General features: G+C 48.8%; 1 protein-coding gene across 2 annotated transcripts in view; it reads left to right on the forward strand.

The window, feature by feature from the left end:
• Positions 1-12,955: 12,955 nt before the first annotated feature.
• Positions 12,956-27,567, forward strand: part of ZBTB47 (zinc finger and BTB domain containing 47) — a 90,430-nt gene continuing 75,818 nt past the window's right edge. The window contains exon 1 of one of the 2 annotated variants that reach the window (XM_075126046.1): positions 12,956-13,010. Coding sequence is in view for 1 of the 2 variants with exons in the window: in XM_048837412.2 (XP_048693369.2) it covers positions 13,232-13,234 (3 nt within the window). In the remaining variant the exon portion in view is untranslated. The other variant, XM_048837412.2, reaches the window with a different exon arrangement.

A 27,567-nucleotide genomic window follows, 5' to 3' on the forward strand; every position in this document is an offset into this window, starting at 1 on the left:
TTCAGGGGAAAAAAATCAACCTATATTTCAAATGTGTGCAGCAGTGAAAGCTTTCAAAATGAAATTGAAACTTTTCAGAAGTCAGCTGTCAAAAGGCGAAATGTGCCACTTTCCCACCTGTGCACAGCGTATCCCTCAGCACAAACACGCCGCGTTAGGAGCAAGATACGCAAAGCACACTAATCTTTTGATTGAAGAATTTGACAGAAGACTTACTTTGTCTAAAGAAGAAGACGTCCAGTTGAAGCTGATTCAAGATCCCTTTTCAGAGGAAGTGCCACTAGATTTGCAGCTGGAGGTTATTGAACTTCAGTGTTTGGCAGTTTACCGAAATAAGCACAGAGAAAGCAGCCTGCGGGACGTCTATAGAAGTCTGGACAATGAAAAATACAAGAATCTTATCGAAGTTGCACTGAAAACGTTCAGCATTTTTGGAAGCACTTACATATGTGAACAAACATTTTCCATCATGAACACGAATAAAAACAAGCAACGTTCTTCTCTGACTGACAACCATTTGGAAGACATTATGAAAATATCCACTTCAAATATGTCCCCTGAATACGACAAGCTTGTTGCCAAAAAGAGATGTAATATCTCTCATTAAATTTGCAAGGTAATTATGAAAGGTACAAATGTTTTCTTTCAACGGAACAGGTGCTTTTCATTTTTCCATGATTCATTAAAAAAAAATTTAAAAAATTGTTTGCTTTAATTGAAAAATTCTTAATAAAGTATCACCCCCACCCAATCTTCCTTTTCAGCCCACAGCTGTTTCGGTGGGGCGGCGCTGGGGAAGGAGGGTTTGTTTCCGCGGGGTGGGCGGCGCGGGGCAGGGGGGTGTTTCCGGGGGGCTGGGGGGTTTCGGCCCTCAGCTGTTTTCTTTGGAGTAATATGGCCCTCTCCACTTTACGAGTTGTGTTGGCCTGCTCTATTGCATGAGCTAAAAGACTCAGCTCTCTCTTATCCAAGGTTGTAGCTGGCTCATCAACCTCTATATGTGGCCTACCCACCACTAGAGGGGGACAGAGCACCACCCTGAGTGGGTATGGGTAACATAAGCGCATACATAAGCATAGCAAGAAAGCCTATTACAAAATTCATCACATGTATGCAGAGTGCAGATTCTACCAGCTCATCACTCATTGACATCTAAACAATTTTCATCACAGCACTGAAAGACACTTCTCAATGGGAGCTGTTTCCCTACTATGGCCCCAATCCTGCAACGAGATTATGTCCCAGCACCTCTACGTGAGTGGAAAGGTATGACTGAAATCATCTCATGGCAGGGTCAGGGCCTAAATTTTGGATTTTTACTCCTATCTCACTTCCGCTGCAAAGCTGTTCAAAAAGAATATGCAAGAATTATTTTATAATTGTGTGTGTGTGTGTGTGTCTGTATAACATATATCTTTTTGCAGATACAGACTAGCACGGCTGCTACTCTGAAACCTATATATAGTATATATATACTTTCCCCACTCTCTTGTTTCAAAATGGCTGAAGAATTTTTGTTCTAGCTTTCCAAAAAACAACCCGCAAAAATTTAAGTGTGCCCATGACACAGAAAAATTTCAGTCTGACGGGGGAACATTTCAATAAGTCCTCAGAGACTAAAGACAGGAGCTTAGAATGGCAACTGCCATGCAATCTTAACTATAGTGGTCACTACATTACAGCAGTGCTCTGGAAATGAGATGTGTATGTGTATATGTAAATAGTTAACAGATAAAATGCCAGTAGGTGCCACTTAAGAATATGTAGCATAGTTCCTGAGTTATGTAGGACGAATAAATCTTGTTATGCACTACGAATGGGTCTTTCTAGCAACTTATTTTAGTTTCTAACAGCTACTGCATCCACTCTAATAGACATTGAGAGGCATTTTTAAAAATATAAAATGAGGAAAGTTGTGGTTTGCCTGTGAGTGTGACTGGTCGCTGCATTAAGGCCCCAACTCAGCAAAGTATTTAAGCACATGCTTAATTTTAAAGACATGGGACCTAAGGATGCCACAAGTCCCACTGTCATCAGTGGGACTTTAGCATATGCTTAACTGCTTTGCCGAATAAGGATGGACTTGAGCACATGTTTAAGTGCTTTGCTGAATTGGGGAGTAAAAAAGGAAGCAACAAAGATCAAACCTCTTCATGACAGCAAAAAGGGGCTGTTAATTTTAAACAGCAGGATGGCAGAACATCAAGGACACTTAATCTAATAATCTGTGTGTGGCTGGGATTTAAGAGTCCAGGTTCATTTCCCAGCTGTGCCACAGAATTCCTGTGGAACCTTGGGCAAATCATTTAATCTACCTTATGCCCCAGTTCCCAATCTGTAAAATGGGGATAAAACATTCCCAGCTCACAGGGGTGCTGCGAGGATAAAATCCATTAATGACTGTGAGGTGCTTGGATACTCTAGAGATGAGGGTATATAAACGGAAGCAGAGAAAGAAGATCCTTTCTGTTGGTCAGCAATTGTGAATTTGGGGACATGAACTAGTGCGAAGCTACATAAAATACAAGCTGCTTTGTAGTTCCTCTCCCCCACCCACGCCCCCGCCGCATGGCGCAGTCTCTGATTTGCTCTGTGCTGGAAGGAGCGGTATTGTACACAGATGTCTCCTTTGTAGTTAAACTAGTGGGAAGGAGAAGACAGTAAAAGCTCAGCAAATAAAAGCTTTGTCAAAACAGCTATAAATGTGAACAAAAATATTTTTTAAATGTCTTAATGTTCAAACAGGCACTCCTCCAAGCCTGGAGCTTAATCCTAGCTCATTTTGTTTCTGCTCTGGAGATGCCTTTTTAAATAGATTCCTAGATTTTAGAGCCAGAAGGGATCATTCTGATTGGGTAGTCTGACTTAATGCAGAACACAGGCCATAAGCCTTCCATGAATTAATTCCTGCTTCATGTCCAGTAGCAGTGGTTGAACTAGAGCAGATCTTTCAAAAAAATCCAATCCTGACTTTCAAATATCCAGTGATGAAGAATCCAGCACAACCCTTGATAAATTGTTCCAATGGAAATTACCCTCACTTTAAAATTTGCACCTCATTTCCAGTCTGAATTTGTCTAGCTTCAACTTCCAGACATTGGTTCTTTGTTTGGATCCTCAGAGTCTGGACTGACTGATGGCTGGAAAATTTCCAATGCAGAAGTTTTTCAATGGAGAAAAAAAGAAGAGCCAAACTTTTGGCAAGAAATTTTCCAATTTTTCCACTAATTCAGCTCGTCCCCTCACTATGACCTATAGATTTGAATGCCTAAAGGCAGACCTGTGCTTCCTGAACTTGGCTTCTCAGGGTAAAAAACAATCATTAAAAACTCTTCAAATAGAAAAGAGAACCTGCAATCCTAAAAAGCTTTCAATAAATCCAACCTGTTATTGGATACATCCGCCCCAGTCTCTGGCCGCCGGCTGGCAGGCACAATGACGTACACACAACAGCCACTTAAAACTAAATCGGAGCTGCTGAGCACCTCCCGCTCCAATGGGTGTTGAGTGTAGCCAGGGGTGCTAAGTGCATCTGAGAATCAGGCCGTTACAACAGTAACTCTCCCCTTCCAAAAATAAAACCTCTCCCCTAGCAGTGTTCACCCCATAAAGGGAGAAGTGTCTGACACTACATGGAGTCCACTGGGGCCATCACTCAATTTTATGTGGAAGGGGCTCAGATGGAAGCAGGATAAACCCCTACGATAAGATATGACTCCAGAAGAGTTGGGAGGTCACTGCTGCCCATTCAGACAGCAAGAGTCTGGGCCAGCCTGAGCTGTGATTAGCAGCAGGGGGAGGACAGACTTGACATTCATGGCAGCCTTTCAGATTGCAATGACATCTTCCCAGGCTTGGGCCATAATCTTTCCGTTTGTATAAACATTGGTGATAACTCCCCCTCGCCTGCATGGTCAGGCTGGGGTTGAGCTGTACGCCAGCACATGGGAGGGGGAGGACAACACCAGCCGCTTGCAGGCCTGTCTGCCCAGGCAACGAGGCTGTGTCTTGAAACAGCTTTCGAGAGCCTGATTCTGAAAATGGATTCAGGTAACCCAGCTATGTCAAATGGTGTCACCGGAAATCACCAGGTCCTTGGAACCCTTTCCAGGACATGGGCGTGTTTTCTGTGCAGATGGGGCATCAGACCCGTGCGAACCAGCCTTGGCCATGGCCTCTGAGGCAGCTGCTTTCTGTACCCCTGGGTGTGAAGCCGGGGAAGGGAGGAAGAGGCCATTATAAACTGTAGGCCTTAGACTATAGAGGTGGACTTCTCCTGAGTCTATCTCAGCAACATCCTACAGGACTTTGAATAACCCAGCAAGGCTGCATCATTTATCCCAGTGCTTTGCCCTTCACCCCTGAGGATCCCCATGGGCTGTAGGGACAGGAACGAATTAAGCCACCATTTCAGAGAGAGGGACGCTCGCCAGTGACTTGGCCAGAGTATCAGCCTGACAGGAACAGAACGAAGCTCTCCTGATTCTCCGTGCTGGACTGTGTCTCCCCTTTCTCAGAGCCTCACCAGGCTGAGCACAAGGCTCGCTTATGAACTCAGCACGTGCTACATCCATGCATGGAAAACCACCAGGGACTCAACCAGTGTAGCCAGCATGTAAGGCAAAATAAGCCTGTGGCCCAGCCAGTGCATCAGACCCCTGCAGAATGCATGTTCTGATGGTCCCATTGCTCAGAAAAGGACGGTGGCACGTAGGGCTGTAACCCTGGGAAGGCAATGCCTCGCTCTGGTGGTGGTCTTCTAATATGCCTAACGCCAGTGGATCAAGGCAAATGGGTTGCATCATTGTAAAGTGTGAGTGCCTGATAATTTTATGCTTTTTTTTTTTTTTTGCCTCTTCCACAAAAGAGAGATTAGAATGAAAATTCTTCAGGGCAGGAACTGCCTCTTCCTTTGTATTTGCTGTAGCTACCTGCTTTCCAATCTAAAGAGTGATAATAAAGAGGCCAAGAGAATTATTTTGTTGGCTACCCCGGCTGGCTCTGTAGCCTGCCGAGGTCATAGAGCCATGGCAGAATGAGCTGGATTCCCTGGTGGCTCAGGCACCATTAACGCTTTCCCTCACCGTCACTTGCACAACTTGGCTGCCACCATCCAGCCCAGAGGAGGCTGCGTTTCAGTGATGTGCCTCTATGTAGCTTACAAAGCACTTTGGATTTTTTTTTTTCCACAGTGAAAGCTGCTGCATGTGTTCAAACTATTTCTCATGGGAAGACTCAATAAAGTTTTCTGAATGGTGAAAGCCATCAGTAACGCTAACGGGTTTTTTTCTTCCACTGGAGCAGAGTTAAAAAAACAAAGGGACTTAACAAATTAAATCAGGAAACAATAAGTACAGGACGTGGCTAGAATGACATTATGTAAAGAGTAACACATCTGGAATAAGTTACTGCACAGGACAAGCAAAGCAGAATCTAAACATGTGCAAGACGTAACCATGTTTGTGTCAGGAGAAGGGTGTGGTTAAAACAAGTCAGGAAGGTGGGACTATGATAAAGCAAATAGCGAGCAAGCATGTTAGCCTAGATAGTCTTTTACAGCTCCTGCTGTTTGTGTTATTAACAATTTCCTATTGAGTTGCAGCAATTTCTTTAACTCTCTGTCCTAGATCTACTGGATGTTTCAGCTATGGGAAGACCAGGCTGTAACTGTGAGCCATTCGGGGGGCCGGGGGTGTTAAGTGAACTCCTTTGCCCTTGCTCAGATGATCAAGCAGATTTGCCTGCAGTTTATTTTGTACACACGCACGTGACCCTTCACAGCCTGCAATCCCCTTTGGTGAATGTGGCGTCAATTTGGATTCTTCCCTGAGCTTGCTCCCAAGGGGCCCTGAACTGCAGACCATATGCCAGCCAAGAGCCCACTGAAGAAATGGGAATTTTGCCAGCATGAGAATGGCAGGGCAGAGCAGAGCTTCTATGAGAGCAGGTAACTAAGACACAGGTGGAAAGACATAGTGTAATCAAGAATCAGGCCCTAACGACCCTTTATGCTGCTCCCAGCACCTGTACCTGCTCGCAGACCTGTTGGAGGTATGGCTGGCATGCATTGCATTACAGCTGGCCCCTGGGAAGTATAGCATAATTTAGAGCAGCCCTGAGGTTGCTCTAAAGTGCACCAGTGGCCAGGCAGGCTTCTTCATGGCAGAATGCAGGGGGTGCATGAGTGGTTCACTAAGGGCCAAATTCAGCCTTAGGTTATGTGCTGAGATCAATGAGTGCATGTAACCAAGGGACAGAGTTGGTCCCCATTTCATTTCAGCACTGTTCATTTCCTCAGGCTTTGGAGGCAGGATCTCTGTATATGAATATTTACGACCCGCTTTCCAGCTAAAGCAGGATAAAATCTGCTTTCATAATGCGTTCCCTTTGAAAGATGACAATAAAAAGAAAAAAAATTCCCACCACCCACTCAGTCTCATGCAAATTAGAGCAGAACAAGAGATACAAAATAAAAAAAAAAAATCCACCTCCGACTTTGGGAACGAGATGAGGGGGAAGTGAGTGAGCATATCCCTCCGAGACATGCTCTAAATCTTGTTACACAAAGTCACTGCTGGCCTTTTGTAATTAGCAGGTACAGTCAAAGCTGCATTTGCAGGGATACCGACAGCCAATATAACAAGCAAGAAGTGATTGAAAGCCCACAGGCCTCTGCCCCATGACTGCCAGTAAATAAGGCACTCCCTCTGCAAGCCTTGTTAGCAATGCAGAGTGACCAGATCTCTTCCTGTTACAATATTTGGTATATCTACAGCATTCCCCATCTGAGGATCTCAAAGCTCTTTGTAAACTTTTACTAATTAAGCACAGCAATAGCCTTGTGAGGGAAGTCAGGGATTGGTCTAGCAGCTCGGGTATTGGAGCAGGACCCAGTACTGGAGCACGTGTAGGATCTTGGCAAATCACTTCATCTGTATGTGGTCTCCATTTCCCCTCTTACCCTCTGTCTGTTTAGATTGTAAACTCTTCAGGGTAGGGACTGTCTCCCACTCTATGTTTGTACAGCACCTTGCACACTGGGCCCCTGATCTTGGCTGGCACCAGCAGGGGCTATGGTAATACGAAGGATAATAATAGAAAGATTGTTTTAACCACTGTGGAAATGCAGCTGCAGCGTAATCAAGAAGCGAAGAAGTCAAGGAAACAGTGTCCAGTGGAAGCGCAGGGAAAATATTAGGTGGGCAGGATGTAATTTGGCCAGGACATTAGTGTCTGTTTCCCCTGCACCTTGTGCAGTCATTTTGGCCAGTGTACGGTGAACACACACCGCTATCAGATCAGAATGGTTGCACTTTACACTCCTCCTACACCGGTGTGAATAGCGACACATGGCAGTGAAGAATCAGGTCCCAGGACTCTCATCCTCTCGCAGAAGATGCTGTCGGATCTTTTACCGACACAAAGAGGTCAAACCCTGTGCCTTACTTCCTCATCCAGGAAACAGGTTCCACAGTATTGCCCAGATTAAAACCTGCTTGTGCTAACCCTCGGAAGGTCTGAGCTGAATCCCCCACTCCATCCTCCCCAGTCTTCTGTGGTTTGATGAAATAACCAGCCTTGGTACCTGGCATAGAGAGTCAAAGCCTCTCAGGAGACGTGTCCCTGCATTTGATGATTTAATTGGGGATTGGACCTGCTTTGAGCAGGGGGTTGGACTAGATGACCTCCTGAGGTCCCTTCCAACCCTGATATTCTATGATTCTATGATTTCACTGTGAACAAAGACTCACGGGATCCAGAGTGGAGTTTGGAACCAACCAGGATCCCCTGTTTCCAATCAATAGAAAAGCAGCAGTGGAGAAAAGACAATGAGGTTGTGATGTAAGTGTCTAGTCACTGGAATAGGAGGAACCAATATTGTGCGCCAGGTCCTGCCCCTTTAGATTGGTGGAGCCCCACTGAAGTCAGAAGACCTGTAGGGGTGTAAGAATCTGAGATGAAATCCTGGTCCCACTGAAGTCAGTGGCAAAACTCCCATTGACATCAGTGGGGCCAGGCTTTCACCCCCATGTCTAGTTTAAGTAACCCATAGACCACTTTTCCCAGGCTCCAGCAATCTTCACTGAAGGGAGGGAAGGGATATTTAGAAAGGGAAGAAACTTGTGCCAACTGGAAACTTACTGCAGCTCTTACAAGGTAACCTGGAAAAAAAAAGAAAGGAAAAAAAGGCTATTTCAAAGTGAAAGCCCCGAGAGACACGGACATTGAACACATCCTTAATTATACAGACCTGGACCTTGTTCTAAATGCATTAGGGAGCTTTGTGTTGGCTATACAAGCATTACAAGGAAAAGCTCTATGTTCCACAGAGAAACCATTTGCAGGATTTCCAACCCCCAAACTGCAGCAATTGTGAATTTTTACCAGGGAGGGTAATTAACCATTGGCACAATTTATCAACGGTCATGGTAGATTCTCCATCACTGGAAATTTTTAAATCAAGATGGTTGATATTTTTCTGAAAAATCTGCTCTAGGAATTATTTTGGGGAAGTTCTCTGGCCTGTGTTATGCAGAAGGTCAAACCATGTGTTCACAATGGTCTCTTCTGGCCTTGGGATCTATGAGTGAAACCCCCTGTCTCCCCCTGCCCCCCAACCCATGAGATTGGCTTAAAAACGAAGAGATTTAAAAAATAATAAATTTGGGATGGGGGTGGTGGTATTTGCCTTCTGGGTTTTGAGCCTTTAGGGTTCATGTTTCCAAGCTTTACTCTGCAGCCAGGAGAACTGGAATCTCACCCAAAAAAAAAAAAAAAAAAAAAGGCAAAAAAAGCTGGAGTCTGATGTAATCACATGACTCCAGGAACTGAAATGAAATGAAATGGCAGAGTTGGAAGCACTGTGGGAGATTCACCCCTCCAAAAAAATACTGCTAAAGTTATTCAACAGTACAATGCAATCCATTCTCTAGGGAGGCAGTGTGGCCTAGTGGGTAGTGCCCTGAGTTGGTATTCAGGTAGACCTAGGTAGGTTCTATTCCTGGCTTGCCTGCTGGGTGACTTTGGCAAAGTCTTTTCCTCTGTGACTCCGTCTCCCCATCACTGAAATGGGGATACTGCTATTGATCTCCTTTGTAACTCGCTTTGAGATGTACTGATGATAAGAACTGGGGGTTATTATACTGCAGCAAAGTCTGGTGCCCAGGTTTAATCGCAAATTACACTGATTGGAAGGAAGTCCCACGTTTACAGTTCTGCCAACACATCCGTCACGTATGGAAGGATGGTCCAGTGACTAGGGTGCTAACCCCTGACTTAAGTAATCTGGGTTTGAGTCCCAGCTTTTCCACATACTTCTGGTGTGAGTTTGGGCAAGTCACTTAATTCTCCTCTGTGCCTCAGGTCCCCATCTATGAAATGGGGATAACTGCCCAGGCCTGCCTCACAGCAATGGTGTGAGGATACATACAGTAAAATCTGAGGTGCTCATCTACCATGGTGTAAGTACCAGAGACAGCAAACCATGCACAGGAACTCAACACTAGAAGGCCCCAAATCAAAGCATCACCCATTCCAATACCTCCTCACTGATCTCCCAGCCCATGGAGCAAACAACCTCAGCAAAAAAAAACCTGGAAACTGCTCGAGATACGAGAGCAGCTGGGATAGAACAAGTGGAAGCCAAGAAGCTGGGCTGTGGCAGAGCCCTGCAGCAAAGTCTCTTGCGGCAGCAGCCCAACATCCCTGCAGGAATATTCAAAGCCAGGTCAGACTCATGCCAACTGGAGCCTCTGTGACCATAACCTGGTGGTGAGACATAAAGTCCACTCTAAGCCACGAGGGGAATGGGCGTGCAATCAGTGGGCCCAAGGAGAGAATCATAGAATCATAAAATATCAGGGTTGGAAGGGACCTCAGGAGGTCATCTAGTCCAACCCCCTGCTCAAAGCAGGACCAATCCCCAATTAAATCATCCCAGCCAGGGCTTTGTCAAGCCTGACCTTAAAAACTTCTAAGGAAGGAGATTCCACCACCTCCCTAGGTAACACATTCCAGTGTTTCACCACCCTCCTAGTGAAAAAGTTTTTCCTAATATCCAACCTAAACCTTCCCCACTGCAACTTGAGACCATTACTCCTTGTCCTGTCATCTGCCAGCACTGAGAACAGTCTAGATCCATCCTCTTTGGCACCACCTCTCAGGTAGTTGAAAGCAGCTATCAAATCCCCCCTCATTCTTCTCTTCTGCAGACTAAACAATCCCAGTTCCCTCAGCCTCTCCTCATAAGTCATGTGTTCCAGACCCCTAATCATTTTTGTTGCCCTTCGCTGGACTTCCTCCAATTTTTCCACATCCTTCTTGTAGTGTGGGGCCCAAAACTGGATGCAGTACTCCAGATGAGGCCTCACCAATGTCAAATAGAGGGGAACGATCATGTCCCTTGATCTGCTGGCTATGCCCCTACTTATACATCCCAAAATGCCATTGGCCTTCTTGGCAACAAGGGCACACTGCTGACTCATATCCAGCTTCTCGTCCACTGTCACCCCTAGGTCCTTTTCCGCAGAACTGCTGCCTAGCCATTCGGTCCCTAGTCTGTAGCGGTGCATTGGGTTCTTCCGTCCTAAGTGCAGGACCCTGCACTTGTCCTTGTTGAACCTCATCAGATTTCTTTTGGCCCACTCCTCCAATTTGTCTAGGTCCCTCTGTATCCTATCCCTGGCCTCCAGCGTATCTACCACTCCTCCCAGTTTAGTATCATCCGCAAATTTGCTGAGAGTGCAATCCACACCATCCTCCAGATCATTTATGAAGATATTGAACAAAACCGGCCCCAGGACCGACCCTTGGGGCACTCCACTTGACACCAGCTGCCAACTAGACATGGAGCCATTGATCACTACCCGTTGAGTCTGACAATCTAGCCAACTTTCTCAGAGATGGAGACCAAGAGACATACACGGGTGAGAAAGAGGTTTTCTCAATCTTAAACCTTCTTGTCACCAGGCAATGAGGGGACTATGGGCCTGGCCAAGGGAGAGAGATGGCATGGGGATCTGGAGCAGTACTGCCAAATTGGCTCAGGGGATCAAGCCCCAAAGACTGCGTGTCCCGTCTTCTGAGGGGCCTGCCATTTTCTTATATTTTGGCAACAGAAGTATAGCTTGTCTTGCCATTAGAGTCTCACAGGATTGAACTGTCTGCCTCCTGCATGTGTGTGTGTATCAGATACATGTATGTGAGGTGTGTCAAATGCATGTGTGTGTGTGAGCTGTGTTCAGAGGGGCACCTGTGTCAGATGCGTGTGTGTGTCTGAGCTGTGTTCAGAGGGGTACTTGTGTCGGATGCGTGTGTGTCTGAGCTGTGTTCAGAGGGGTACTTGTGTCGGATGCGTGTGTGTCTGAGCTGTGTTCAGAGGGGCACCTGTGTCGGATGCGTGTGTGTGTCTGAGCTGTGTTCAGAGGGGCACCTGTGTCGGATGCGTGTGTGTCTGAGCTGTGTTCAGAGGGGTACCTGTGTCAGATGCGTGTGTGTTGGGCTGTGTTCAGAGGGGCACCTGTGTCGGATGTGTGTGTGTCTGAGCTGTATTCATAGGGGTACCTGTGTTAGATGCTTGTGTGTTGGGCTGTGTTCACAGGGGCACCTGTGTCAGATGCGTGTGTGTGTCTGAGCTCTGTTCAGAGGGGTATCTGTGTCGGATGTGTATGTGTGTTGGGCTGTGTTCAGAGGGGTACCTGTGTCGGATGTGTGTGTGTGTCTGAGCTGTGTTCAGAGGGGTACCTGTGTCGGATGCGTGTGTGTCTGAGCTGTATTCACAGGGGTACCTGTGTCAGATGCGTGTGTGTTGGGCTGTGTTCACAGGGGCACCTGTGTCAGATGCGTGTGTGTCTGAGCTGTGTTCAGAGGGGCACCTGTGGCAGATGCATATGTGTCTGAGCTGTGTTCACAGGGGCACTTGTGTCAGATGCGTGTGTGTTGGGCTGTGTTCACAGGGGTATCTGTGTCGGATGCGTGTGTGTCTGAGCTGTGTTCAGAGGGGTATCTGTGTCAGATGCGTGTGTGTTGGGCTGTGTTCAGAGGGGCACCTGTGTCGGATGTGTATGTGTGTCTGAGCTGTGTTCAGAGGGGCACCTGTGTCGGATGCGTGTGTGTCTGAGCTGTGTTCAAAGGGGCACCTGTGTCGGATGCATGTGTGTCTGAGCTGTATTCATAGGGGTACCTGTGTCAGATGCGTGTGTGTTGAGCTGTGTTCAGAGGGGCACCTGTGTCAGATGCGTGTGTGTGTCTGAGCTGTGTTCAGAGGGGCACCTGTGTCGGATGCGTGTGTGTCTGAGCTGTGTTCAGAGGGGCACCTGTGTCAGATGCGTGTGTGTTGAGCTGTGTTCAGAGGGGCACCTGTGTCAGATGCGTGTATGTGTCTGAGCTGTATTCATAGGGGTACCTGTGTCAGATGCGTGTGTGTTGGGCTGTGTTCACAGGGGCACCTGTGTCAGATGCGTGTGTGTGTCTGAGCTGTGTTCAGTGGGGCACCTGTGTCAGATGCGTGTGTGTGTCTGAGCGGTGTTCAGAGGGGTACCTGTGTCGGATGTGTGTGTGTGTCTGAGCTGTATTCACAGGGGCACCTGTGTCAGATGCGCGTGTGTCTGAGCTGTGTTCAGAGGGGCACCTGTGTCAGATGCGTGTGTGTGTTGGGCTGTGTTTACAGGGGTCTGTGACCTGACACATCTGTCAGAGGGGTGCGTACTTGGTGCGACTGGGCATTTGTGTCATACAGCCGATGTGTGCAGGGAGGGTAGGTCAGAGGGGGGTTGTGTGTCAGAGGCATAAGTGGCAGGCAGAGGAGAAAGAGAAGTGTGTGTGTGTGTGTGTTGGGGGGGGGGGTTAGTGAGTGTGACAGAGCCAGCAGAATAAGTGCCTGTCTCTTTAAAGGCCCAGACACAGCCCCATCTGATGCGGCGGCTCCAATCAGCAGCCCCTGGGCTCTGGCAGCAGCCTTGGCTCTGCATTCCTCCCTCTTCCTGAAGGGCTAACATGGCGATGGCAGGAGGGTGAGGTGAAGACGCAGGGGGATGTGAGAGCAGCAGCTGCCCAGACACACACGCGGGGCCGGACAGCGCAGCAGGGGGGACTGCAGCTGAGGAAAGGAGAAGGGGGAGGGAAAAAAAAATAAAACAAAAAAACACCCAACCCAACATTTTCATGGAGAGCAAAAATCCCATGCAAGCTGGGGAGGATCAGGACTCCTTTGAGCTGAGACCCTTGCATCAAAATGGTAGAGCTGCAAACCTTTCCTTTCTCTGATTCTTCCTCTTGTTGATTTCTCCCGGGCTTTGCAGACTTTGCAGGGGCCTCTGAAACTTGCCTAAATAATTGCAACCACGTTGGGGGAGGGGGTGGGGGAGGGCTGAAAAAGAGGTGCATGGTTTATTTTATGTGCATGCTGCAGCCACAGATTGTGTGAGGGGAAATACAGATCTATGCACACTATCTAGAGGCAGGGTTGGAGGGGAGTGCGCTCTTATTTCGTTGGGGGGGGGGGGGGGGGTTGGAAAAACGATGCCCAGAGAGGGGCATCTCTGGATTTTGAAAGTGGATTTGCAAAGTGGGAATGCAGCTGGAGCAACGATAGCTGTCTTGTTGCATGCAAAGAGTTAAATTCCTTCAGAGCAGGCTGATGCCTTTGCAAAGGGTTAGGTCACAATCCAAGCATTTTAATTATAAGTTGATTTTTTTTAATGCCCCGCTGCCCTCCTCCCCCCCCCCCAAAATGCAGCACTGAGAATTTTGCTTGTAGGTGGGTGCAATAAAGATAATGACACCACCACCCCATGCCCCCGAGGATCTTGAATTAGAAAGGGCAGCTGTTTGGGAATGAGACTTGGGCTGGGTTATTATTTTTTCGTTGGATTTATTTGCCCTCCCCTGTTTGTAACAAGGAGCAAGTTTGTACTGGGTCCCCCCCCCCCCCCCCTTGCAGGAGAGGGGAGGTGGAGGAACTTTGCATTGCAGATGTGAGCAAATGGAGGGTGTTGGGGCCTGGGGGGAAGGGGTCAGGTTTCTGCTCAAGGGCAGGAATCGAAACAGTTACTGTCTCTGGCTGTGGGGGGGTTTACTTTGCAAACGGGGGATCTTACCTGCAGGTGTCAGAGCTTGTTCTCTGGAATGTGGAAAATATTCAAGTTGGATTTATTTTGCCCCTTTGTGCTTAACACTCCAATAGAGAATTCATTCATCAGCAGCTTCCCCTGTGCCCCCACCCCTTCCAGATGACGCCCTCATTTAGACAACTTTCTTCCCTGCTTCATCCCCTTCATCTGCGGTTAGCATTTTTCCATCTGAGTCCTAAGTGCTGGGGAAAGTTCTCTTCTCTTTTCTCCCAGTGCATCTGTGGAGGTGTTTGAGATTTAAAGCCCTGACCGCCACAGGCTTGCTGCCCTGATCTGGATAGCAAGAGGGGCATGAACACTCTGCCATGGGTGGAATGTATGGAGTTGAATGTGGGTTTACATATATCCCGGTGTCATGCAGTGCATTTCACTGTCCATTAGTGTCTGATTTTTAAGTTGATGTGAGATTCGAATCTAATGTGTTGTTCCATAATGGCTGACTTAAGGGTTTCATTCTGACTTCACGCTGGTGCAAATCAGGAGTAAGCACAAGGAAGTTGGTGGGAGCACAATTGGAAATTGGAATCAAGTTGCAGATGTATATGAGTATGTATAGGCCAGGGGTAGGCAACCTATGGCACACGAGCTGATTTCCAGTGGCACTCATGCTGCCCGGGTCCAGGCCACCAGTCCGGGGGGCTCTGCATTTTAATTTCATTTTAAATGAAGCTTCTTAAACTTTTTAAAACCCTTATTTACTTTACATATAACAATAGTTTAGTTATATATTATCGACTTATAGAAAGAGACCTTCTGAAAACGTTAAACTGTATTACTGGCACAGGAAACCTTAAATTAGAGTGAATAAATGAAGACTTGGCACACCGCTTCTGAAAGGTTGCCGACCCCTGGTCTAGGCATTTATCACACAAGTGGTGCTGTATGGATCTGTGTCAATAGCTATATCGACTTGGCTGGGCCGTTTTGATTGGGGCTGCCAGGAATGCAGATTTGGGCCCAGTCCGAGCAGCAGTAAACTTCCTTTGGGGTTGGTGGGAGTTCAGGGTTTGCGAGGGGTGTAGGTCCTGGCCCCGTAGTGGTGACATGCTTGAGGTGCAGACTTTTACAGCTGGGTAGTTTATCCTTGCAGAAAGCAGGCCTTCAACTAAGTACTGAAACATGTAAACAGAAATCAAGTTCCCCTCATCTAACGACAGCTCAGCAGCGTATTCTCCGGGAAATCTGCTACGAATGAAGCCAATAATCCATGGATCTCACCAAACAAATACTCTCTAGCTCCTTTTTTCCTCTCTTTCAGTAAAAGTCTACTATTATGTTATTGCCAGAGCGATGGCATCATGCCCATAATAACACAGACGGCAATTTGAGTAGCTTTTAGGAAATAGCAATAAAGTGCTAGGTTTGAAAATAATAACAACTTGGGCATATGAGTGTGCCCTGCTCTGGTGTGTGTGAGATCATTATTGGGATGTGCCGAGTTCTTCCCTTAACAAGCCTGCTGTTGAACCGGCTCGGCAGTGCACTGACCCACACTACGGCCCTGATCCTGCAGTGGGGCCCACACAGAGAGGCTGTGTGGTCACTGGTGGGCTCCGTTGAAGTGGGTGGGTAGAAGGGTTGGTCCGTTATTAGTATTATAGTAGCACCTAGCAGTCAACCGAGAATGGGGCCCTATTGCGCTCAGCGCTGTACGGAGTAAGAGACAGTCCCTGAAGACACTGTCCTCTGTGTAGACAAGGCAAGAGTGTCAGAGCCTAATCGTAGTGCCTGATTCCTTGCTTACTAAAAATGACCACTGATGGTGCAGTGCAGGAGTGGCCTGGTGAGATTCAGTAGCTTCTTTAGGAGCAGCATTTAGAGGAACGCTGCCGGGTCCTTTCGTGCCCAAGGATAGAGTCCATGAGGTTTTACACAACAAATATGAATAATGTTTTACGACTTTTTTTAATAAACTGAAATGAGAGAAGCTGTTTTGGACCCTGATGCTGCAGTCTTGGCTTGAATGGGAGTCTTCGTGGGTCTTGGGCCCCGCCACACGGATCAGATTGCAGGCTTGGTTTGGATTGAAGCATTCCCCCTGCAGAGTCTGCCATCCAAACCCCAGGGATCCAGCTAAATCCCTGAGAACTGGGAAGTGAAACTGACCAGTTGCGTTTCACTGTCCGGCGGGAGTCAGAGTCAAAAAATAAGCAAATGGTGAAAAGTAAACCAGATTTAAAACACAAAATCTGCTTTATTCGCAAGATCATTAAGTAACGGGAAGGATTTTTTTCTAAAATCTTAATGTCCTTTTAATGTAATGTTTCTGGACCTGAAATAAAACTTTCTGCAATGCAAATACAATGCTAGCACTCCTACTGTTGCAATTTATCCAGTCAGTTGGATCTGGTTTTGAGCTGTAAGTAAATGCAGTGGCACAAGCTTGTGTTGGTGTGTTCCCAAAAGGTAACCTAGCAGACTTGTACAATCTTTTGCTTCCTTCTTAGAAACGCAGGTTATCTTTGTTCTCTTTGCAAGGACTTTATCACATATTTGAATGTTGTAAGGCAAATGCTAGAATAATAAAAGTCAAAGAGCCCAGTATTTCCATTCCCCTGTGTATAGGAAAGCCAGGTGATGTAGTTTACGAAAATAACATGGTGCTCTCTGTGAAATTTCTAGTGCATGAGAGATGGGGGAGATTGTTGCTTGTGAGTAGATTAAATATTGGTTATTTTTAAGATATGGAATTAATGTACAGGAGATCTGCTTAAGAAAAATAAGAATAAACCTTTTTGCATATGAACTGAATGTGTCAAAACATCAGCCGTTCTTTGAACATCTTGCATGAAACGCTTTCTGACTGCGTGTACGTGATCCACCGTATCTCACTAGACGATAAAACTGATCAGTCTTTGGGGCTGTTGCATTTCAGTTTGTCAGCTCAGAAGGGCATATGGGAAGGGTGCATCGCCTGGTCTCTCGCCTCTTTATGTATAAACTTTTTTCTTGTTTTTTTTTTTTTTTTAAATGCAGCCCAGAGGAAATGGGGAAGCTCCCACGTCTCTCCGTTACTTGTATTGCAAATTACCTGAGCCTGTGCGGTAGCCTCCTACCCTCTAGTAGTCCCTCTGAGGGCATGAGTGAAACTGAAGGATGGGCACGACAGCATAATGTTGTGGCTTTTAGGGTTTTTTCCTTCATCTGTCTTTGCCTGTGATAAAGCTCCTATTGACTTCCTTTGACGCTTGGAGATGAAATACTGTATGTGTGGGGAGAAGGGGTGCTGGGGAAACCAGGTATTGTCTGTAGGGTTTCCCCCCACCCCCCAACCTTGTGACCTATAGATTCTTCTCACCCCTTCTCCTGCCTGAACAACTTCAGTCTTGATCAGGCGTCTTCTGATGCCCACTTATATCCAGCAGTTAAGGGTCCATGAAGATGGGAACCCTGGGAAGGGTGATGTGTGTGAGTTGTGGGTGGAGCAAGGAAGATGTGAAAAGCCAAAAGCTCTGAGGGCTTGCATTTGCACTATTGAAATCGGAGAGAGTATTGCCCCTGGGCTCCATGGGAACAGGATTGGTCCTGGGAGAATCTGGCCCTAGCTCAGCAAGCTCTGAGCGCATGGAAACCCCCTTTGGAAAGAAAAGGTTTCCTTGGCATAGCTGGGCACCACTCGCTGTACTTACGTGTAAAATTCTCTTGTAGCAAAAATGACCAGCATCTGGTCTGAGCAGGGGGCAGGGTGAGTCGGGGACTCCCGAGATCAAATCCTGCCTTTAACTCCTTCAAGTCAGTAAGGTCTCGATCCAGCAAAACTCTTGAGCACGTGCTGAGTTCTAAGCATGTGAGTGATGCCACTGAAGTCAGTGCACTGCTCACAGACTTATAGCTAAGCCAGAGGTCCCCAAACTGTGGGGTGTGCCCCCCTTGGGGGGCGCTGAGGAACATTCAGGGGGGACACGGCTGGGGCATGGGCCAGCCCCCACAGGGGTAGGGAGGGAGCTCCACTCAGTTCTACTCCTGGCCCTGGCTGCCAGCCCGGGGCCCCAACTGCTGGCCTCAGCTCTGCTCCCGCCTCCGGCTGTGGCCCCAGCCTCAGCCCCCTTGCCCCTGTCCGTGACCCCCCTGCCCCTCCCCCTCCCCGGAGTTGCGGCCGTGCTCCCTGCTCGGGGGGAGGGGGCGTGCGAACCAGGGTAAGGTAAGGGGTGTGAGGTAAAAAGTTCGGGGACCACTGAGCTAAGCACATGCTTAAGTTCTTTGCTGGAGTGGAACCCTAGCTGCTCTGTGCCTCCATTCCCCCAGTCGTACAATGGGAGAGATGGTTTGTATTTGACTCGCAAAGGGGCTTGGAAGGTTAGTTCACGTCTCACAATGGAAGTACTTAGCGCTGGAAAGCATCACCGTTTATTATGCATTTGCTCTTTACAATGTGCAGCAGAAAACCCAGATGCTGAGGGATATGTAAAATGGTGAACAGCAGCTGGCTCACAGACACAGTGGCTGGAATAGAGAAATGACACCGAACCTTGAGGTGGGGGGGGCAAACTGGAGAGGGACGGGTTGGGGGAATGATGCTCCGGGGCAAATGCTCTTAACCAGCTGTGCAGAGTGGTTAATTGCAATCAGTAAGAGGCTTTTTTAAATTGTCTTTTCCAGTACCATGCGGCAGTCTGTCCTTTTCTGTGGAGCGAGGATTGTTAACCGATTTGATTAATGTCTCTCTTTCAGAGTTGCTGAATTTGCTGGACAGTGGCAATAAAAAATGTTACTCAATTTTTATGTGCCGTCATAAAATTGTTAAACCGTTGACTGGCAGGGGCTGGAGGGAGGACTGGATCATCTTCCAAATACTTCTGCATAGTGAAGGGAAATCTGATTTACATACCTTGGTAGAAAAGGGAGGCTGGATTTTGGATCCGAGCAGCTAGAGGTGGAAAATACCTATTAGGTTAACTCCATTCCACTCCAAGGGCACCTGCAGTCCCCATGTAAAGACGTATCCAATGTTAAATTAATACTCTGGTTGATCTTAGCAAACTGGTGAGTCAGTCCTCTGAGAAGCATCAGCCAAGGTGAAATTAAAATGATGATAAATGGTGTTAGTAGCTGAGACAGATTCCTGTTCTGGGATAGAAAGTTCTGAAGGAGACAAAAGGCCGTATGGAAACTGCAGGCAAGATACCTTTACCTGACACATTCTGTGCTGTAGCTGCGTGTCTGGGAAATTCTGCGCTCTGTCTTTTACCGCTGTAGCGATTTTGTGGCTCTTGAATAGTACATTTTAGACACCAGATAACAGATCTCGGCATTAACTGGCATCTAGCCCTAATCAGAGCCCTAATTAGGTTTGTCCAAACCTTTGATGAATGGAGACAAAATAAGAACATAAGAACGGCCATACTGGGTCAGACCAAAGGTCCATCTAGCCCAGGATCCTGTCTTCCGACAGTGGCCAGTGTCAGGTGCCCCAGAGGGAATGAACAGAACAGGTCATCATCAAGCTCATTCCCAGCTTCTGGCAAACAGAGGCTCGGGACACCATCCCTGCCCATCCTGGCTAATAGCCATCGATGGACCTATCCTCCATGAACTTATCTACTTTGATTTTTTTTTTAAATCTGTGGTTTAAACATATTTGTTTTAAAAGGACTGAATAATACAGACCATTCTTAGTTGTGATGATGATAAACAGCAATTTAAAACCAACCAACAATTGCGTCTCTGTACCCTGGGAGTGAAGGGAAGGGAGAGCTGTGTGTGTTAAAGAAACGTCTTTGTCTTGTTAAGGTTCTTGGATACAGAGTGACAAGCCCAGTATAACTCCTTAGCTAGAGGAGTAGTTAAGCCTCATTGCTAGTGGGGGTTAGGAATGAATTCCCTCTCCCTTGCCCCCGCAGCCCTGTGAATAGCAGCATGGTTTAGTGGATAGGGCATCTGGCTATGAGTCAGAAGATCCATAGTTTAGTCCCAGCAATGCCATTGTTCTGCTGTGACATTGGGCAAGTTAAGACCTTCTCTTTGCCTATCCTGTCTGTTTAACTTGTAAGTCCTTTGTGGGTAAGGACTGTCTTGTTACATCTCTGTACCCTTCCTGGCACTGTGGAGTCCTGGTCTTGCTCAGGGCTTATATAGACAATATCATAATACAAATTGACCTGGATCATTACACAGCAGGATGGGATTTCCTTCTTACCGTGCCTCACTGACGCCTCTTCCTGCTTCGTGTCTCATTCCTGTACTGAACAGGCTCAACCCTGCTTCGATTGAGATCCCGTTCCTAGACGGCCGGGCTACTGTGCTGTCAGAATTGGTGCCTTTGTCCGGTCCACTGGTGGTCAGCAGATCTGTAAGAAGACAGTGAGCACTGAGTCTTACCATGGCCTCTAGTTTTCTCCTTTACCTCCCATCCCTGGCATAAATTCCAACTTAAGCCACTGTAACGCCTTAGGCTGGTAACTAGAGGGGTTGGCATTTCTTTTTTCCGATTTCAGACCCTGACTAGCCAGTGGCTGATATGAAGAATGGAGCCCTTAATTGAGTACCCCGGGACAGCACTGTCCTCCTTCCCAGCAGGGAGAATTGTAAAATGAAGGCAGAGAGGGGATAGGATTTTGCTCTCTAAATATCACCGAGCAGGGCAGGGGAGCACCAGGGAGGGAGAAGAGATATGTAAGCTAAAGGACAGTGCTGGCACAAGAACAAATGGGGATAAACTGATTATGGGTACGCTGAGTCTGGCAGTCATAAGAAGGTTTCTAACTATCAGAGGAGTGAGGTTCCGTGAACGGCTTCCCTGTAGGAGCAGTGGGGATAAGAAACCTCGCTGGTTTTAAGATGGAGCTGGATCAGTTGTATGAACAGGATGATATGACAGAACTGCCTGTCAACTTGTGGAACTCATTGCCAGGGGATGTTGTGAGGCCAAAACTATAATGGGGTTGAAGAAAGAATTAGATAAATACATGGGGGGATAGGTTCATCAGTGGTTATTAGTCGAGACGGTTGCAACCCCATGGTTTGGGTGTCCCTAGCCTCTGACTGCCAGAAGCTTGGAGTGGACAGCAGGGGATGGATCCCTCTATGATTGCCTGTTCTGTTCATTCCATCTGAAGCACCTGGCATTGGCCACTGTCGGATGACCGGATTCTGGGATAGGTGAACCATTGATCTGACCCAGTATGGATGTTCTTGTAGCAGGGGACCTGATTCAGTGAGCCAGGAGGTCCCTTCCCGCCCTAGGGAGCTTTCAGCAAACCTAGTCTAGGCATGTCCTCAGAATTCATTGGCTAACGTATGCAGCAAACACCGCTGTGCAGCATTCGTCCAGCTTGATACCCTTAGTGGGCCCGCCAAGCTATGTTTACACTGCCAGTGACCATCTCACTGGAGCACAGGTAGGTTTTGATTTAGCTAGCACATGGAACAATTGTAGTGTAGACATGGCAGCATGGGCTAGCAACCAGAGTATGTTCCCAGATTGCTCGCCCATGCTGGATTCTAAATCCGCCTCTAGGCTACATTTGTTACCTGGCTCGTTAGATTAAAGCCAGCACAGGTGTGTCTACCTGTACTACAATCACCCCTTCCCTTGCAGTGTGGCCAGAGCCTACATGTTTGAATATATGGTTAGAAATACCAGTGATATTCAGCACACATTTTCAACAAATCTCCTTTCCTGCTTGTGGACGGTGGCTGGCCAGAAAAAAGGAATCATTAAAATTTTTTCCTCCAAAAACGTATATCTTTTCCCATTTTCTTTTAGCTGATTTTTTTGTTTTCATGGGTCTTTTCTAGCCAGCCCTGGAAAGAAGTTCCTCTTGATAAAAATGAAATAGAAAGTTTGATGCTAGTGTCTAATAATGAAGGCAAAGAACTTGGTTGAGTTTACAGAAGTGCCTAAGTGAGTTAGATGCACAAGTCACATTGACTTTCAATAGGGCTTGTGTGCCCAAATCACTTAGGTGCTCTTGGTAAACCTCACTCTTATGCGTTCGCTTAAGTGCATTGCTGAATCAGGGCTTCATGGTGAGACTCCCCCCTGGGCTGCTGGAGAGGACATTTTGTTTTAATCCCCTTTCTCTCTCACATCCCAGCCTTGGGGGAAAAGAGCCATTTCCCTGCTGACAGGTAGTGAGCTTATGAACTCTTCCCTCCTGTTTAGGGGGTGTGTGTGTGTGCACAGGGCTCTGGTTTCCCTCAGGAGAGGCTAGTGCTTCACACACACTCACAGGGTACGTCTACACTGCAATGTGGTGCCAGGTCTTTGAGCCTGGGGCAGCTGACTCGGGCTGGGGCTGCAGGGGACATCTAAGCTGGAGCCTGGCCACCCAATCTCCCTGCTCCTTGGTTTTCAGAGCCCAGGCTCCAGCCCAAGCCCGAATGTCTACACTGCTGTTATTAACCCCGCCCATTGACCTGGGCTCTGAGACTCAGCACTGTGTAGACATGTGTGCGCACACACACAGCCCTCATCCTCCCCAGCAGGGGGCAGTGCTGCTCACCTTGTTCCTGGCCGACTGACAGCAGGGAGGGTTTGATTTACCAAGGACAAGTCTACATTTAAGAAGTGTTTAGTTAGGGGTGCATGAGGCTTTTTACTGACACAGCTGTGCTGTCAAAACCCTCCAGTATAGACACAGTTATATCAGGATAGCTTAGGCCAGTCCATAAGCTATATTGGTGTAACCGTGCCCACACTAGAGGGTTTTGCTGGCACAGCAATACTGGTGAAAGCCACATAGATCAAGCCCTCCTTGTGTAGTCAGGATCTGCAGGGTTGCTCCCTCAAGCTACAGCCCCCGCGGGTGGCCCCATGACAGCCATGCTGCAGTACATCTCATGGTCCAGCCTGCTTTGCCCGGCTGGCTGGGCTGAGACCTGCACCGGGGTCTCTTCATCAAGTTGTCAGTGGTGAGGGAAGGCTGGTGTCCTGGTTCAATTTCTGGCTCGATTGACTGTGTGGTCAGAGTCTGCTCCTGTTCCCACTGAGACCAGTGGCCCAACTCCCCCTGACTGTGAGGGGACTGGGGATTAAATCCGATGTGCTCCCTGCACGCATTGCCTTTGCTGTACACACGTAGCCCCGCACTTGTACACGCAAGTCTGAGCAGCTTGTCTGCAGGGTAATGATGCTCACTTGGCCTGGCTGGGCTGGGGGCTTCTGGGGCCACTGGCCACGGGGATTTTCCCTGTCACCCTGAACTGCAGCCCCAGCTCCACTGACGTGAGGGAGCCATTCGTTTCAATGGGCCGCTGGTACAGCACAGGAGAGATTTGCTCTGCGGAGCCTGCCGAGGAGAGGGTAAAAGGACTGGGACGGACGACCAAGGGGGGGATATGATAGAGGTCTATACAATGACGGCTGGTGTGGAGAAAGTGAAAAAGGAAGTGTTATTTACTCCTTCACAGAACACAAGAACCAGGGTCATCCCTTGACATTCATAGGCAGCAGGCTGAAAACAAACAAAAGGCTTCTGTATTTCTTCACACCACGCGCTGTCAACCTATGGCACCCGGTGCCAGGGGATCTTGTGAAGACCAAAAGTGTAACTGGGTTCAAAAAAGAACTAGGTAAATTCATGGCGGAGAAAGGTCCATCAGTGGCTATTAGCCAACATGGTCAGGGATGCAACCCCCGTGCTCTGGGTGTCCCTAAACATTTGACTGCCAGAAGCAGGGACTGGATGACAGGGCATGGATCCAGGGGCACCGGAACAGGGGGCTAAGGGAACACAGCTGGGGTGGGGAGAGGGTGGAGAGGAGCGGATGAGGCCTCGGGAAGGGGTGGCATGGGGGTGGGGCCTTGAGGGGAATGGGCCATTCAATGGCGGAGACTCTGCGGGGAAGGGACGGTAGTTCGGGCACTAGTAGGACCTCCCACTTTTAGGGAGCTTCTGTCACTCCTGGATGGATGACTTGATAACTGCCCTGTTCTGTTCATTCCCTCTGGGGCACCTGGCACTGGCCGCTGTCGGAAGACAGGATCCTGGGCTAGACGGACCGTCGGCCTGACCCAGGATGGCCGTTCTTACGTTTTGATCCTTTTGATGCTTCCCTGTCCACTGTCTTGTTCTGCTGTCGCAGAGGCTACTTTGGTGCCTAATGGACCCTGCAGGGAGACTGTCACGGTTTGGGAAGCTCTAGGATGGCCAGGAGAAGGTTTGTCCCCTGTGGCGTAAGGAGGGAAAATGCTTGAATAGAAATAGCGAAGCCAAGAAATGCAGCTAGGAGAAAGGGGGAGGGAGGATCGCCAGCCGCTGAGCAGCCCAGCATGGTTTTGATTACAGCCCAGCCAGCGAGTGCTGCTCCCCTGTTCTCCACAAGCGCTAAGTGTAAGTTGGATGCAGCTTTTAAGTCACTGCAATAAATGGACCCCTCTCCAACTCTGGGCAGAGGGCCCAGGATCTTCCTTTGTCTGCCAGCAGCTCTGTAGATTAGACGATGCTTATCTCGGTGTGCGCTGTTAGTGCCCTTTTTAATGTGACTTCTTTGGTTTGGCCTTGGTGAGGGAGGATGTCGCACGCTGCCCCTTGCCTCGCTCTCAGATGCGTCGGGGCTCGGTAACGCTGCGCTGACCTGCTGGAAGAGCTGGGTGCTCAATACAGCTGTTGCAATCTTCCTGTAGTGAAATGAACGTGTTGGAATTCGTCCGGGCGCCAGGTTAAAGGCAGAGTCACGTGGACCTCATCGACTGAGGACTTTGTTGATTGCACGACGTGACAGATGCTACTTAGGCGGCTTCCAGGAATCCATTCAATTCCTCAGTGATGGGCGCAGTAGGAGAACCATAAATCTGTAAAAGCCACGGCGTTCTCCTCCTTTTAAATCCTTCCTTAAAATCTTCCTCGGCTCTGGTGCCTACGATTGCATCTGTTTAGCTACTGGTCAGGCAAGTGGTGAGCTGGGACTTACTTTGTTTGTTTCATTAGCTCACCCGCTTGCCTGTCTCTGCCCCCTTTGCCTTCTTGTCCCCCCTGTCATGTGCTGTCTGACCGAGGGTGACCAGATGTCCTGATTTTTATAGGGACAATCCCGATATTTGGGGCTTTTTCTCATGTAGGCGCCTATTTACCCCCCTGCCCCCGTCCCAATTTTTCACATATGCTATCTGGTCACCCTAGTCTGACCCCTCCATGGTGAACGTTCTGGGGTGGGGACTGGCATCTTTATTACATGTCTGTACAGCGCCAAGCACAAGCTAAGTTATCCTTGATGGGGATTCCTAGGTGCTACCCTACTACAAATAATAAGACCCTGAACAGAAAGGGGGTTTGCAAGAATGGGCCTTGGGTTTCGCTGCACAAGGGTTTGCAGCCTCTAGCCCCACATCCTCTTCCCCTGACTGTGAATTCACAGATCTCGCAGTAAAATTCGGTCTGGCTCTCAGAGTTCCCATCTGATTCTTGAGCTGAAACCATGTGGATCTGCGGACACAAGTGTTGTTTTGCTGCAAAACCCCGTCCGTTGGCTCCAGAGTCAGGAGCCTTTTGCTTGAAGCCGGCCTGCGGTTCGTGTGGCTAATGAAAGCAGGCAGGCTCTGTGTGATCTTCGCTTTCTTGGAGAGAGGAGAGCGCAGCTTTAGGTAATGTCCCTAACGGGACAACACGTCTCCAGGGTTCTCAGTTGGGCACCGTCCAGCGTTTGCTCACTAACAGCTGATCAGCACGGGGGTCATTGATAGGGTGATGGGCTGGGGATGGCGGTGAGCATCAGGCATGGACATCGCCTCAGCGTGCTGCTGTCTGGGCCCTCGTTACAAGGTACCCAGCTGGAGCCTGGGAAGGATTCTCCTCTGCTGGGGTGCACAGGCTCTGTAAAAACCCCACAGGGGATTCCCCAGAGCAGGCCCTTTGGCCAGCTCCTCCAGGGCTGCATGTGCTGTGACTGCTGCCAGCAGACCCAGAAATTCTGCCTCTGTAATGTGATGGGGGTGAGGAATGGGGTGGTGGTTAAACTGGTTGTGACTTTCAGAGACTTTCCTGACTTTGCCCAGGCTGCGAGAGAGCTGTGAGAGGCCTGGCCCCGCGTCCCTTCCTGGCCCATCGCTTTCCAGCATGGCCCCGGGCCAGCAGGGAGGGGCTGGCCTCCTGCCGCCTCTCCCCCGCTGGCCTTGGCCCGCCTTCTGTCAGGGATGGCTGGTGAGCCGGCCTCTCGCTCAGACACCTGGCCCACGGCCCAGGTGGGGGAAGTGCGTGTTGGGTTTTGTCCGCGTTTCCCCCCTTGAACTCCCTCTGCTGCTAAACCTGGTTTTTCTTGGTCCGTTAGGGACTGGCCTTTTTGCCATGGAAGGCAAAACGTCCGCTGCCCTTTGTGGGGGCAGGATCTGGGCCTCTAATGCAACAGAGCGGAGGGGGTTGCTTGGGGAAAGGGAGCACTGATTACCAGAAAGCCTGTGGTTCTCAACCCCCCCCCAGCCAGCAGTAGGGGAGAGCAGGATGATCATGATTCCGCCCCCCAGACTGAGCACCCCTGAATAAGTGGGTTAAACAGGAGGGATCGCTGCACCTTTAGGGCTCTGTCTGTACTGGCCTCCTCCCTTAAAATGTCCCGCGTATGGTAGCAGTGGGGCAGCTCCTGTGTAGACGGAGAGTCGCTCGTGTGTTCACCCTGTGTCGCTTAGCTTCCTTCAGCACCCAGCTGCGCTCCAGCGGCCAGATCCAAAACCCACGGAAGCCAGCCAGGTTCCTCCAATATCTGGAAGCAAATGCAGCTTCTTAATAGCAGCCATATTTAGCACTCCCATAACCGACTGAGTTCAGGGCCCTTCCTTGCCCCCTCCATTTGGCTCCTTACGTTCTGGGGACAAAAGCGTTGGCTGTTGAGGTCTGTCCTCTGTGTGCCACCCCGTGAAAGCTGGGTGGCGGCTTCAGGGGCCCTTTGCTGTCCAAGGGTTGTATACAGGAGCCGAAGCTAATGGGAGCGCTGCTGCAGATTCAAGTGGCATCTGGGTCGGACCCATGGTGGCGACTGCTCCCAAAACGGGGAATCTCTGCCCACAGCCGAGCTTACTGCACTGGACACAGGAGCATTCGCTGGCTTCCCCCCAAGGATACGGAGACCAGCGGCAGTTGGCATCCACGCCTGCTGATGGGTTCTGAACCCCACCGCAAGGGGATGGAAAGCCGCGCTGGTGCACACGGGACGTGAGGCAGCGATTTGGTACTGACTTTTGAGCCTGTTTCAGTGCCCTCAAGTAGAACTGTGAACCCTTCTTGTCTGCAGAGGGAGGGTAGCTCACTGGCTAGGGTGCTCACCTGGCACTGGTGAGATTGGGTACAAGTCCCTGCTCTGCCACAGGCTTCCTGTGTGAACTTGGGCAAGTCACTTAGCCTCTCTGTGCCTTAGTTCCCCATCTACACAATGGGGACAGTAACACTGCCCTGCCTTATAGGGGTGCGGTGAGGATAAATGCATTAAAGAGTGTGAGGGGCTCAATCCCATGCAATACGTACCAGCAATTTGTGTGTGTGTGTGGAATGGCTAAGCTGCCTGTTCT

Source organism: Caretta caretta, chromosome 2 (assembly GCF_965140235.1).
Source record: "Caretta caretta isolate rCarCar2 chromosome 2, rCarCar1.hap1, whole genome shotgun sequence".
Classification (NCBI taxonomy): domain Eukaryota; kingdom Metazoa; phylum Chordata; order Testudines; family Cheloniidae; genus Caretta; species Caretta caretta.